At 44.6% G+C, this 15,574-nt stretch overlaps 1 protein-coding gene across 1 annotated transcript in view; it reads left to right on the forward strand.

Annotated features, from left to right (window-relative positions):
- The window catches only part of eea1 (early endosome antigen 1), a 180,074-nt gene that overhangs the window by 78,350 nt on the left and 86,150 nt on the right, over positions 1 to 15,574 (forward strand). Inside the window, exons 10-12 of the mRNA XM_084334575.1 lie at positions 81 to 197; positions 10,543 to 10,881; positions 12,153 to 12,302. Coding sequence (XP_084190701.1) covers positions 81 to 197; positions 10,543 to 10,881; positions 12,153 to 12,302 — 606 coding nt within the window. The remainder of the gene's footprint in view (positions 1 to 80; positions 198 to 10,542; positions 10,882 to 12,152; positions 12,303 to 15,574) is intronic.

Below are 15,574 nucleotides of genomic sequence, written 5' to 3' on the forward strand. Positions count from 1 at the left end.
GTGTCGTGGCGTGTAACTGTTTACTCTCTGGTACAGGCCTGCTAGAGAGACTCACTAATGTGTTTTTTTCGGTGTCACAGTTGACCATATCCCAGCTGAAGGCGGAGCTGGAGAAGGGTCCCCAAGAGGCAGCGGTCTACACACAACAGATCCACCAACTACAGAGCAATCTGAACAACCTGCAGCAACAGAGCCAGGTAGCACACAACACCCCTCTCCTCCAAGAGGAGCAACAGAGCCAGGTAGCACACAACACCCCTCTCCTCCAAGAGGAGCAACAGAGCCAGGTAGCACACAGCACTCCTCTCCTCCAAGAGGAGCAACAGAGCCAGGTAGCACACAACACCCCTCTCCTCCAAGAGGAGCAACAGAGCCAGGTAGCACACAGCACCACTCTCCTCCAAGAGGAGCAACAGAGCCAGGTAGCACACAGCACCACTCTCCTCCAAGAGGAGCAACAGAGCCAGGTAGCACACAGCACTCCTCTCCTCCAAGAGGAGCAACAGAGCCAGGTAGCACACAGCACTTCTCTCCTCCAAGAGGAGCAACAGAGCCAGGTAGCCTCCAAGAGGAGCAACAGAGCCAGGTAGCACACAGCACTCCTCTCCTCCAAGAGGAGCAACAGAGCCAGGTAGCACACAGCACTTCTCTCCTCCAAGAGGAGCAACAGAGCCAGGTAGCCTCCAAGAGGAGCAACAGAGCCAGGTAGCACACAGCACTCCTCTCCTCCAAGAGGAGCAACAGAGCCAGGTAACACACACCACTCCTCTCCTCCAAGAGGAGCAACAGAGCCAGGTAGCACACAGCACTCCTCTCCTCCAAGAGGAGCCACAGAGCCAGGTAACACACACCACTCCTCTCCTCCAAGAGGAGCAACAGAGCCAGGTAGCCTCCAAGAGGAGCAACAGAGCCAGGTAGCACACAGCACTCCTCTCCTCCAAGAGGAGCAACAGAGCCAGGTAGCACACAGCACTTCTCTCCTCCAAGAGGAGCAACAGAGCCAGGTAGCCCCCAAGAGGAGCAACAGAGCCAGGTAGCACACAGCACTCCTCTCCTCCAAGAGGAGCAACAGAGCCAGGTAACACACACCACTCCTCTCCTCCAAGAGGAGCAACAGAGCCAGGTAGCACACAGCACTTCTCTCCTCCAAGAGGATCAACAGAGCGAGGTAGCCTCCAAGAGGAGCAACAGAGCCAGGTAGCACACAGCACTCCTCTCCTCCAAGAGGAGCAACAGAGCCAGGTAACACACACCACTCCTCTCCTCCAAGAGGAGCAACAGAGCCAGGTAGCACACAGCACTCCTCTCCTCCAAGAGGAGCCACAGAGCCAGGTAGCACACAGCACTCCTCTCCTCCAAGAGGAGCAACAGAGCCAGGTAGCACACAGCACTCCTCTCCTCCAAGAGGAGCAACAGAGCCAGGTAGCACACAGCACCCCTCTCCTCCAAGAGGAGCAACAGAGCCAGGCCGCACAACACTCCTCTCCTCCAAGATCAAACCCATAACTACTGTTATTCCAGTCACCTGCCAGTTTATAGTTTTATAGAACTGTTGAAAGACACTTCTTTAACTGTGAGCACAAATGTGCCTGCCATGGCGTCTGCCAGCCAATATGCAGCTGAAGATAGGCTGTGAACAATTTAGTTTTACTGCTGCAGTGTTACAAGCGTTGGCAGCCTCAACATAGAACATGCCAGCCTGGATTCTGTAAGCGCTCTGTTGTTTAGTATGTCCCGTCACAAAGCCCTGCAGTAAACGCTCCTCTGTTGTTTAGTATCTCCTCTCACAATGCAGTAAACACTCCTCTGTTGTTCAGTATCTCCTCTCACAATGCAGTAAACACTCCTCTGTTGTTCAGTATCTCCTCTCACAATGCACTAAACACTCCTCTGTTGTTTAGTATCTCCTCTCACAATGCAGTAAACACTCCTCTGTTCAGTAACTCCTCTCACAATGCAGTATCTCCTATCATACTGTTGTAAACGCTCCTCCGTTGTTCAGTATCTCCTCTCACAAGGCTGTAAATTATCCTCAGTTGTTCAGTATCTCCTATCATACTGTTGTAAACTCTCCTCTGTTCAGTATCTCCTCTCACAATGCAGTAAACGCTCCTTTGTTGTTCATTATCTCCTCTCACAATGCTTTAAATGATCCTCAGTTGTTCAGTATCTCCTCTCACAAGGCTGTAAATTATCCTCAGTTGTTCAGTATCTCCTATCACAATGCAGTGTCTCCTATTATAATGCCCCGCTGTCATAAAAACCACACACAGCTCTATAATTAAACTGACAGGAGGGGATATCTGATCTCTGCCATACCACTGCTGTCACTTGTGGGGTGAAATACAATCATAGGTAACAAACCCTACGTCGACATGCGAAGGGGCACCGCGGTCGCACAGGGTGTCAGAAAAAGAGAGAGGGAGAGAGGGAGATTAGGTCCTCCATGTCAGGCGTGGCTGTCGTGCTGCTGTCCAGCTGCTTTCAGACCTGTGCCTATGTGTGGCTGGAGAAGAGCAGGATTAGGGACTTGGATCTCCACCAGACCCCTCCTCCCAAGCGGGCTACACTGAGACCTGACCCATAGACTCATCATATGACCAAAGAGAAGAGACTGGAGAGGATAGATGGAGGGGGGTGGGGGTGGTGGGGGGAGATAGAGGATCAGCACTAAGAGCAGACAGGTGAACGAGCAACCACAAAAACCAGATTAGATACGGCTACCAGGCAGTAAAACGTGTCCGAGAAACCAGAGAGGTGGATGGAAACAAGGGCGTGACCGGGGGTGGGGAGGGACCAGACCAGAGGGGAAAGGTGGCACATCATCTCCTGAGCGGGGTTTTGAGTGACATGGTCGTAAATCAGCCACAGCTGCTGTGTGACTGGGGTGTCAGCAGATAGACAAGGTCTGACCCCCTTAAGATGACATGACTGGAGTCCTTGTCATGCTCCCTAGTTAGCAGTGTGCTACACCGTTTAAAGGGCCACTTCGCAGAGAAACGAGGCCGATTTATTTTGCACATGAGTTCACTCATTAGATTCGATTATAATTTATTGTCATCATACAGCACAAGTACAGTACAACGAAAAGAGGTTTGGCATCCAACCAGAGTGCAAATATAACGGTAAAGTGCAATAGTAATATACAATGTACAGGTGATTAAACTGGGTATATCATATATAGATTAGTACTATTGAGTATAGTGCCAATCAGATGTTGTAGTATTAATATGTACATGTACAGTGATACAGGTATAAAGACACTATGGTAGTAAGTCATACTGGCCAGCAGCATAACTAGTAAGAGTAGTAGGTAAGGGATATGTACAGATAATATAGATATAGTATCTACAGATATGTAAAAAGGATTATATGCAGGTATGTACAGACAGATTGTGGATATATATATATATATGCTAAGAATAAATATATATACAGTATATAGAGCATTATTGTACATGCTATCATACAGAGTTATATGGGTTAGATGCAGTAGTATAAGTAGGTATATAGAAGGATTATATGCAGGTATATTATATATAGACAGATATGGATATATATATATATTGTAAGAATACATATACTGTATATATATAGTACGTAGTTTCAAGTTTCAAGTTTCTTTAATAGTTGTCATACAGAAGTACAGAATACTTTTATACAAAATGCTTCTTACTGTTACGCTCCAGAGACTGTGCAAGACAAGATAAATATGAAATAAAATAACATAGTATAGCATGTAAATTAGAAGTAAAAAAATGAGGTCACAGTGTTCAGTATAGACATATGTACAATGTTCGATGCAGAATAGACGTAACTGAGTTACCATATAATATACAATACTATGCAGTGTACTAATATACAATACTATATAGTGCAAGGCAGAAATGGGATGAGGTGCAATTTAGGTACAATTTACAGTAGGTGTACGAGTTGTAGTGCAAATCCTTTATCAATAAATATAAAGTGTGTTTGTGTGATCTAAAGTGTGGAGAGTGGGTGCTGCAGTGTGTTGTTTGTTTAAGTGAGTGTGTGGGTGTGTGTGCTGTGTGCATTTGATGGTTGTTGCATAGTGTTTATTGTTCGTTTAGCAGCCTGATGGCCTGGGGATAGAAGCTTCTTCTGAGTCTTTCTGTGCTCGCCTTAAGACTCCGGTATCGCTTGCCTGACCGCAGCAGTTCAAAGAGGCAGTTGTTCGGGTGGCTGGAGTCCTTGATGATTCTCTTAGCCTTCCCCCTGCACCGCTTGTTGTAAATGTTCTGGAGGGTGGGAAGCCCCCCTCCAATTGTGCGTTCGGCTGAACGTGTCACTCTTTGTAGTCTGCTACGGTCTTGTGCAGTGCTATTCCCAAACCAGGAGGTGATGTTGCCAGTCAGGATGCTCTCTATTGTACATGAGTAGAAGTTCTTAAGGATCTTCTGACTGACTTGGAACTTCCTTAGGCGCCTGAGGAAGTAGAGGCGTTGTCGTGCCTTCTTCACAACACTGTCAATGTGTGTGGTCCATGTCAAGTCCTCGGATATGTGGGCTCCGAGGTACTTGAAACTGTTCACTCTCTCAACCGGTGCCCCGTCGATGCTGAGGGGGCTGTAGTCCTTGACCCCCGACCTCCTGAAGTCCACAATCATCTCTTTTGTTTTGCTGACGTTCAGGGAGAGGCAGTTCTCCTGACACCACTGTGACAGATTCTCTACAGTACCTCTTCCAGGTAGGCACTCTCGGTAGGCCCTCTCGGTATACGGTATATATAGCATTATTGTACATGGTATTATACAGAGTTATATGGGTTATATGCAGATGTATAAGTAGGATATATCATATCCCAGAACTCTTAAGCGACAGTGGCTCGGGAGGTAGAACAGTCGTCTGGTAATCCGGAGGTGATGAGCAGGTTGGCACCTTGCATGGTCGTGTGTAAATGTGTGCGTGAATGGGTAAAATGTGAGGAACAAATTGTAAAGCGCTTTGGATAAAAGCTGCTATATAAATGCACCATTGCCATTTATTTACCATTTAAATAGTTTTACTTACTTAGAGGCGAAAGGCTTATACGTATTGAAGAGAAACCAGAGTCAAGATATTAAAGATATTTTGCACACATTCATTTAGTTTGAATGTTATTGTTTGAATGTTTACATTTAGTTATTGGGAGTTAATGAGTTTGAATATTACCCCCAGTGAGGACATTACATCCTTGTGCTGGGTTAATTACAGGTTAATTAAATAATGTTGGAAAGTAATGAGGAATCACTATTTTTTCACATTGACCTGTAATTAACAACACAACACAAGGATTCAGTGTCTTCCGATGACATCACTGGAGGACATAATCAAACTCCTTAACTGTCAATAACTGTCCAACTAAATGAATGTGTGCAAAACTGTTTAAGGTTTAAGGTTTGAGATTATGTGCCCATTGTTCTTTATGTGCGCAAATTGGCATTGTTCTTTTAGGTGAAGTGTCCCTTTAACAGCATTTTGTTCTTTATCACCCTGTTGCCAAGTTTACTACAGGGACACGTACTGTACACCCACCCTGGTATTCAGAGCACACCGTCGTAAAATATGCCCCCAGGAACGTCATTCATTCCACATTTCCTTCCTATTCTGCAGAGAGGAGACGCTGTTATTTTCTATATATGACTGGAGGACATGTTCTGCAGAGAGGAGACGGCATTCTTTTCCATAGATGATTGGAGGACATGTTCTTTTCTATAGATGATAGGACAGAGAGGATATGCTGTTCTTTTCTATAGATGATAGGACAGAGAGGATATGCTGTTCTTTTCTATAGATGATAAGACAGAGAGGATATGCTGTTCTTTTCTATAGATGATAGGACAGAGAGGATATGCTGTTCTTTTCTATAGATGATAGGACAGAGAGGATATGCTGTTCTTTTCTATAGATGATAGGACAGAGAGGACATGCTGTTCTTTTCTATAGATGATAGGACAGAGAGGATATGCTGTTCTTTTCTATAGATGATAGGACAGAGAGGATATGCTGTTCTTTTCTATAGATGATAGGACAGAGAGGATATGCTGTTCTTTTCTATAGATGATAGGACAGAGAGGATATGCTGTTCTTTTCTATAGATGATAGGACAGAGAGGATATGCTGTTCTTTTCTATAGATGATAGGACAGAGAGGATATGCTGTTCTTTTCTATAGATGATAGGACAGAGAGGAGACAGTGTTCTTTTCTATATATGATTGAGGACATGTTCTGCAGAGAGGAGACAGTGTTCCCTTCTATAGAGGTTTGAGGACATGTTATTTTCTACAGATGATTGAGGACATGTTATTTTCTATAGATGATTGAGGACATGTTATTTTCTATATATGATTGAGGACATGTTCTGCAGAGAGGAGACAGTGTTCCCTTTATATGATTGAGGACATGTTCTGCAGAGAGGAGACAGTGTTCCCTTCTATAGAGGATTGAGGACATGTTCTGCAGAGAGGAGACAGTGTTCCCTTCTATAGAGGATTGAGGACATGTTCTGCAGAGAGGAGACAGTGTTCCCTTCTATAGAGGATTGAGGTTTGACTCCCTGTACACACATGACTGTGTGGCTCAGCGGAACAACAACACAATCATCAAATTTGCTGACGACACAGTAGTGGTGGGCCTGATCTCTGCAAACGACGAGAGGGCCTACCTGCAAGAGGTCAAGGTCCTGGCGGGATGGTGGCAGGAGAACAGCCTCTCCCTGAACGTCAGCAAAACAAAGGAGATGATTGTGGACTTTAGGAGGTCGGGGGTCAGGGACTACAGCCCCCTCAGCATTGACGGGGCACCGGTTGAGAGAGTGAACAGTTTCAAGTACCTAGGAGTCCACATATCCGAGGACTTGACATGGACCACACACATTGACAGTGTTGTGAAGAAGGCACGACAACGCCTCTACTTCCTCAGGCGCCTAAGGAAGTTCCAAGTCAGTCAGAAGATCCTTAAGAACTTCTACTCATGTACAATAGAGAGCATCCTGACTGGCAATATCACCTCCTGGTTTGGGAATAGCACTGCACAAGACCGAAGCAGACTACAGAGAGTGGCACGTTCAGCCGAACGCACAATTGGAGGGGGGCTTCCCACTCTCCAGAACATTTACAACAAGCGGTGCAGGGGTAAGGCTAAGAGAATCATCAAGGACTCCAGCCACCCAAACAACTGCCTCTTTGAACTGCTGCGGTCAGGCAAGCGATACCGGAGTCTCATGGCAAGCACAGAAAGACTCGGAAGAAGCTTCTATCCCCAGGCCATCAGGCTGCTCAACGAACAATAACACTATGCAACAACCATCAAATGCACACAGCACACACATCCACACGCACACACTCACTTTAAACAAACAACACACTGCAGCACCCACTCTCCACACTTTAGAACACCTAAACACACTTTATATTTATTGGTAAAGGATTTGCACTACAACCCATACCTCAGTACACCTTACTGTAAATTGTACCTAAATTGTACCTCATCCCATTTCTGCTTTGCACTATATAGTATTGTATATTAGTATATTGCATAGTATATTGTATATTGTATGGTAACTCAGTTACTTCTATTCTGCATCGAACATTGTACATATGTATATACTGAACACTGTCTACGTACGTGACTTCTATTTTTACTTCTATTTTTACATGCTATACTATTTTATTTCATACTTATCTTGTCTAGCACAGTCTCTGGAGCGTAACAGTAAGAAGCATTTTGTATAAAAGTATTCTGTACTTCTGTATGACAACTATTAAAGAAACTTGAAACTTGAGGACATGTTCTGCAGAGAGGAGACAGTGTTCCCTTCTATAGAGGATTGAGGACATGTTCTGCAGAGAGGAGACTGTTCCCTTCTATAGAGGATTGAGGACATGTTCTGCAGAGAGGAGACTGTTCCCTTCTATAGAGGTTTGAGGACATGTTCTGCAGAGAGGAGACAGTGTTCTTTTCTATAGATAATGGAGGACATGTTCTTTTGTATAGATGATTGGATGACATCATCTTTTCTATAGATGATTGAGGACATGTTCTGCAGAGAGGAGACAGTGTTCTTTTCTATAGATGGTAGGAGGACATGCAAGGTGCTGGTGTCTCCTTACAGTTCACCTAACAATGGCACTGTGGAAAGCTGCCTTCTCTAACACTGGACAATAACGTCTTGCTCCATTGTGGTTTGTTTAATGGCTTAGTTAATTAGTGGTGAATAATTTTCTGTGCTTTGCCACCCACACTCTATGCTTTTAGAACCTACTGTTCAAGTAGGTTCACCCCGTAGGTCAAGAATCGGCTCCTACCCTCGAAAAGAATATCACATATTATTCGTGTCAACAGTAGCAATAATGCAGCCTCTAACTCGGCTCGAGTGTTGCATCCTTTGTGATACAGACCCTGTTGCTTGTTTACCTGTCACTCCTTGGTGGTATGATGAGTGTCAGGATGAGGTCTCAGTGTAGCCTGCTGGGCAGTCTGGTTCAGAATCAAGTACGACTTAAAGGGCAGCACAGTGGTTAGCACTGTTGCCTCACAGCAGAAGGTCCTGGGTATATCCTTCCATTGCCCTTGACCACAGTGGGGGCGGGGTTTTGAGAGAGAGAACCTTGGATTATGTACTGTATATAACCCCAGTTCCCTGAAGGAAGGGAACGAGATGCAACACAAAGGTATGGGTATGGGGTATCACAATACTGAGAGAAGGCCAGAAGCTCTTAACGGTAGTAGAGCTATAGGACATGGCAACCTTAGACACAAAGGATGTGTTGGGCCTTACCATAACCATGCCAAAACTGAATGAGATTCTGTGACCTGAAAATGGAAACGGTCATTTAGAGAATCCTTGCGCCCCTAGTCCTCTCACTTTTTTGCTCCATGTCTCTGCATCGATGATTGCCTTAAAGTCCCCATGAAACGGCTAGCAGAATGCTATTTGATTCCATTTATGCGTTTCCTGTAAAAACAAGGAAGCTAGGAACTTAAGGGACTTGTCATGGATATCGATTGGCGTTTACAGTAGCCAATGGCACTGAATGAACATTATAGTCGACCCATTAGCTAGCAAGCTAATGTTAGCAAGGTACTTTAGCAACGTTACGCAACATTAACACATTGGGTGCCACGCCCCTTCCGGGAAGTGCATCTGGCCTTGCCGCCCATTAACCCCATGTAAACGCTCACCTTGTTTGTAGAGCTAAACCTATATTTTATATTATACCTATGGATCTAATAACACCGTCGATTGTCAGTGAGTTGCTTCCAGTCAACGTGCAAAAAACGGATAATTTTTTCATCCGTACATTTCCGTTTTACACCGTTTTGAATATGAATATAGTGTGGGTGCTTCTGAGTAATCCCAGGAAAAAGATGCAGAAATAGCGTTTTAGTGGAATCCACTTATCACGTTGTAATTTTTCGCCTGATTATCGAATCTTCCTGAAATCAACGCTAGATTATCGTTATTATCCTTCCTCATGCACCCATGAAATGTGGTTTAGAGCGGCGCGCCCCCCCCCCCCCCCACCGCCACCAACGGTAAAAAGCACACACACAGTCCACACAGACAGCTTCGATCGCGGGAGAAAGAAATATCAGATCAACGCAAGCTTGGATATATAGTGTTCTTACCTTGTCTCTGATGTAATGCAAAAAAAATAATCCAATTATCTGATCGCCATTTGAAGTACTGGGCGCGGGAGTCCGCGCCACGTTATTCGGAATTTCATATGAACGAGGGGTGGGGGCAGCCTTGTTGATGGTGACCGCTTGGCTCGCCGGAGTATTTAAACCCCGCCCGCACGGCTCAGCTCGGCCCAGAAAACAAACCACATTGTTTCTAATGGGGTGCAATAGCTGCCACAAATCGTTAGGGGGCGGTATTGACCGTCTGCAATCTCAGACACACTCAGAACAGTATGCACAAGGTGCCACGATAAATTATGAATGGCAATAGAGAATTAAATAAATACTGTGGGAAAAACGTAGATCTACGTTTCCGGCACTCAACCGTTGGGCCACAGAAATGTAGATCTACGTGAATGGCACCCAATATGTTAATAACGTTATAAATAACGTTAGCTAGCAAGCTAACATTGAACATTTGTGCAATATAGTTTTAGAGCGCTAGCTTATTTACAATGTGCTGTAAATGGACTGGGTAAAAGGACTACGGGTGGAAATTAGCCCTGTGCTATTCCCGGCATATTTACGTCCTTATCATGCTGTGATGTTATGCATACACTCATGTAAATGATGTTCATTAATTTGCATTGTCCTTAATAAACAAATCTTAATCTTAAATGTCATTCTAGAAATAATTTAATTGGATGCAAAATTAGTATTATGCTCCTGTGTGTAGGATGAAACGGGAAATTACAGTTTTCTAAAACATACAGCCAAAAATATACAGTAAAATGTACAGTACAAATTTAAAATGTCCAGGACATCTATTATAAACATCTATTTAGATTTCATGGGGCCTTTAGACCTCTTAGCAGCCAGTGTTGGTCTGACCATTGTCCTCCTGTGCCTTCCTCTAGACCCTGTCCGAGAAGCTGGCCCGTAGAGAGAAGGAGTACCAGGAGCTCGAGGAGAGGCTGGGGGCTGAGCAGGCGACCAGGAAGGGAGTCCAGGCCGGCCTGCAACAGAGGGACCAGGAGGTGCAGGAGCTCCAGGCCAGGGCCACGGGGGCCGAGGCCTCCCTGCAGAAGGCCCAGGCGGAGCTGGGGGAGAAGGCAGAGGAGGCCTCCAGGCTGAGGAAGGAGGTGTCTGAGCTGGAGCTGAAACACGCGGAGCTGAGGACGGAGAGGAGCCAGCTACACCAGCAGAGGGAGGAGAAGGACAGCCAGGGTGCCCAGCAGCAGAGTGAGATCAGTCAGGTAACCCCCCCACACACACACATGCACACATACACACACATACATACATACATACATACATACATACATACATACATACATACATACATACATACATACATACATACAGGGAACAAAATAAGTACCAGCCAACCGCCAATGGCTGGTAAAAAATCTGCCTGGCTGGTAGTTTTTAAAATCTACCAGCCAAATGGCTGGTAAGTCAAAAAGTTAAGTTTGTTCCCTGAGAGCAGAGCTACACAGCAGTGCGCCTATTTTGCGAGCCGAAATAAGTCTGTGGTTTTTTCTTCTTCTCACAACGGGTCAAATGCATCTAACATGCATTGCATCGTCGCCATTCCTTTATGCCCACATCGCCCGAAATGAACGTTATGTTAGCGTAAGCTAACAAGCTAATCCTGATCAGCGGCAGAGCCATAGAGAACAGCAGACAGTGTGGACTGGGGAAAGGGAAATGGGGGGGGGGGGCACTCTCCCTTTCTCTGTGTGCGTGCGTTTGGAAAGACGATGAAGTCACTAGTCAGGACTCAGGAGAGGAGTATATTGTAGTAAACTGAGGATTACTGAGGATGCACAGATAATGTTGATATTCAAATATAAAAAGGTTTCGAGAGGAGTGGAAGTTTGAAGACAGACTAGACTACAATATGATGCGGGGGTGGTGAGTTGAAACAGTGTGTGTGTCCCCGACCCCACTTCTATGTTTCAATAAATTATTTGCATTTAAAACTATTAACGCTGACTCTTTCCTTCAGTCCACTCAAAATTATGCTAATATTCCTTATGTTGTTTATGATATTAATTGAAAATAGCATATGAGAGTATTATATAGTAATAATAACACATGGCGATATACTAAAAAGCTATTTTTAATTTTTGGCTGGTAAAAAATCTGCCTGGCTGGTAGTTTTTAAAATCTACCAGCCAAATGGCTGGTAAGTCAAAAAGTTAATTTTGTTCCCTGCATACATACATACATACACACACACACACACACACACACACACACACACACACACACACACACACACACACACACACACACACACACACACACACACACACACACACAGGAGAGGGAGAACCAGGGTGCACAGTAGCATAGCAAAACCCATTAGGTAAGATCATTTTAAATCAAAACATTTAAGAATCGTGCCCATCCCTACTCATCACCCCATCTCAAGGGCTTTTCTCTCTCCTCCTCCTCCTCCTCCTCCTCCTCCTCCTCCTCCTCCTCCATCTTCCACCTCCTCTCCCTGTCCTTGTGTTAGCTCCACGCCAAGCTGCTGGAGGCGGAGCGGCAGCTGGGGGAGGTGCAGGGCCGTCTGAAGGAGCAGAGGCAGCTGTCTGGGGAGAAGCTGAAGGACCGGGAGCAGCAAGCGGCCGACCTGCAGCTCAAACTGTCCCGCGCAGAGGAGCAGGTAGGGAGGGAGGAGGAGGAGGGAGGAGGAGCTGATGGAGTAACAGGTGGAATCATAGGACATGTAAACACATTGCTTCAGTCTTGTAAAGCTATTGAAACTATTGATTATATCATCCATCCTTTAACTCATTCTATCTGTGCGGGAGCTTAGAGGACTGTATATAATTGTCACCTTAGGGGGTGTGGTAGGATGCCTTAACTCTTAAACTAATTGTACCAAATACACAACTGAGTGAATAACTTAAAATGGAGTCACCTAAACTAGAAAGAGCGAGGAAACTGTTTGAATCATAATGCCATTTATATAAGCAAAAAAGGGGAAAAAAGATACATACAAATATTGTTATCACGTTACACAATGCCTAATTAAATACTATGGTTAAATTTAGATGGGCGCCCAAATAGTTCTATTAAAGTGTTCTGGCCAAACGTTGCCGCGGTTACCACTGAAGCAGAGAAACAATTCCCTCTGCAGTATGAGAGAGATGGAGAGAGTCAGTAATCCTGGTGGGGAGGAAGAACCCGGATGGGTTCTGTAACGAGGAGTAGTAGACCGCTGCGTGGTGAGATGAGGGCGGGAAGACGCTGCCCGGTCCGATAGGCGCCACCAGTCTGCTCCTGCAGACCAGATGCTCCGCTGTGGTGGATCCGAGTGTCTCGCTCCGCTCCGTGGTGCTGCACGGCGCACGCCGACAGCTGCTGCAGACACGCTGGTCCCCTCTGTACCACAGGCTACTGCTAGTGGCTACTACATAGGACTAGTTGTGTCCTTTTTAGAGCTGGGCCGTTAACGGCGTTAACGTGCTGCGTTAACGCTATACTAGTATCGCGCGATAATATAAATAACGCATTAATCTAATTTTTTTTTTTTTTTTTTTTTTTTTTTTTTTTAAACCTTTATTTACCCAGGGTAGGTTCGCTGAGCACAGATGCTCTTTTTCAGGAACGCCCTGCTTCACATTCACACAGTTCCATTCACACCTGGGAGCTGCCCAGTACAACCACAGTTGACACCATTGGCCACTGAGCAACTCCACTGGAGCAGTTGATTCAAGCCATGTCACATAGTTCAAGTTTGAAATGATTCTTTCTGTTTTGCTCCTGAGAGTGCTAGATACTGTACTGTACTGGTAATATTATTTATTTGTGTTAACTTCTGAATAAAACAACTTATTAAACACAAGTACATCTTATTGAACATTATTTTGATATTTCATTACCAATTATCATAGCAAAACATCTTTTTCAAACAGTCTGTAATGCATTTTGGAAACGGGAGATGGGCTCATGGTGTAATGGGCCACCTGGCCTGAGAAACATAAGGAGGAAAGAAAAAGTAAGGACTTACTTCTGGTCATTATTTGGGTAGAACACACATATTTTGAATGCCTTCGGCATTTTTTTTTTTTTTTTTTTTGGGTCATTTTAATCTAGATTAATCTAGATTAAATCCAGGATTGCAGATAGATTCATCTAGATTAAAAAAATTAATCTATGCCCACCTCTAGTCCTTTTACAGCGTCCCTTCGACACAGACCCTATCTAAATGTTCTCTGGTCTGTGTTATTATCGTCTGATATGTCCAGTATAGAGCAGCTATCAAAGCATGAGCTGAAGCTACTTTAGGTATTAGCACCGAGCTAGCTAGCTTCGGCTAACTGTTAACGCTAAATGGGGAATACTATAGTCCGCTGTAATGTGCTAATCCCAGACGTTTACTAAACATCGAATTAGCTGGGTACTAAACTCACTCTCTCTTGGTGGTATAATGTCCGCTTGGTAAGCAACTTTACATCCTTGGTCACCGTCAAACTATAACGTTACGAGCAACGCTGGATGTACGTTTGTTCTCTAACATGTCCGGTCAAGTTCTACGTCAACTAGAGCTGCCGCGGTATTGATTATTTCCTTACCGCACAAATTTGCAAAATATTTCCTACCGCCGCGGTTTTTACCGCACGCACACAAAAAATTTAAAAAAAAAGTTTGAATGCATTTTTTTTTTAGTAGTAGTCTACTCTTTATAGCATATAGCCTGCCTCTAGTCTAAATGTCTATCTTTAGAGGATGACTTTGCAGCATGAATATTGTTTGGGATTCGGCAAGCACGCATTCGTTATTAAAAGTGAAACACGGATTCGAAGTCTCCCCTCTGGTCGTGCGCCGTTCACTATGTGTCGCGGGCAGGAGTGGTAGCGGCGCGCCCGCCGGTTACCCCCCTGATCCTTTCTTCTTATTATTATTATAACGTTACTACTTATGATTACAAAGGCATTCGATTTGTGGCATTAACGTTAGTATAGTTACACGTTCGTATTTACCGGACCATAGCAAGGCAAGCGTTACTAAATTAATATCTAAGTTCCTTTCTTTGCTCAGAGCGTGCCGAGTTGTACCCATTCTGCGGTCTGTTAATAAAGTTTTCAATCAGACAAGTGTATAGAACGAAGGGCTTTTATTATAACATTTCGTTGCAGTAAAATCATTATGCCTCGTTCCCTGAGGAGCGACGGCAATCCACTCCGGTCTCCGGTGGGAGCTAACGTACTATTAGCCGTGTTGTGACTGAGCTCTGATCAATGGCTCATGGCTGAGATTCAGGAAGTAAAAGCACTTCGCGTATCTCTTCTGACCAATCTGTGGTCTGCAGTGTTTCATGTGACTTTTCTGGTACCCAATAGGGTCGCTTGGAATCTCGACAGAGAAGTAGGGTATATCTGCAGAGCCGCAAGCCCAACGAGAGCGTAATAATAATAATAATATAATAAAAAACAGCGGTGATGCCGGTATTCAGCCCAACGCTGCGGTGGGCATGATGTAACAGCGATACCGCGGTAATACCGATACCGCGGCAGCTCTAACGTCAACAACACGTATCCTAGAGGAAGTGACGCACTTACGAGGGAACACTACCACCTCTGGCCCACTAGATGGCAGCACCGTCATATAACCTGAGATGCCATCAGTTGGTGGACAGTGTAACATTATGTGGTAAATAATAACTTAACTCCCACATATTAAACAGGTTGGTGAACTTAAAGGGGGATTATTTTAGGTCTAATTTGACCTAATTGCAGACCCTTCAGCACACTATCATTATCCCTTCAATCCGGTATCATCCCTCACAACATCAAAATCGCCAAAGTCATACCAATTTATAAATCTGGAGACCCAAAGGACTTTGGCTATTACCGTCCTATATCTATTTTGCCCTGCTTTTCAAAAGTCTTAGAGAAACTGGTATACTCAAGAATCTCTAACCATCTAACT

The sequence above is a fragment of the Notolepis coatsorum genome (genome assembly GCF_963971535.1).
Source record: "Notolepis coatsorum genome assembly, chromosome: 18".
Taxonomy (NCBI): Eukaryota; Metazoa; Chordata; class Actinopteri; order Aulopiformes; family Paralepididae; genus Notolepis; species Notolepis coatsorum.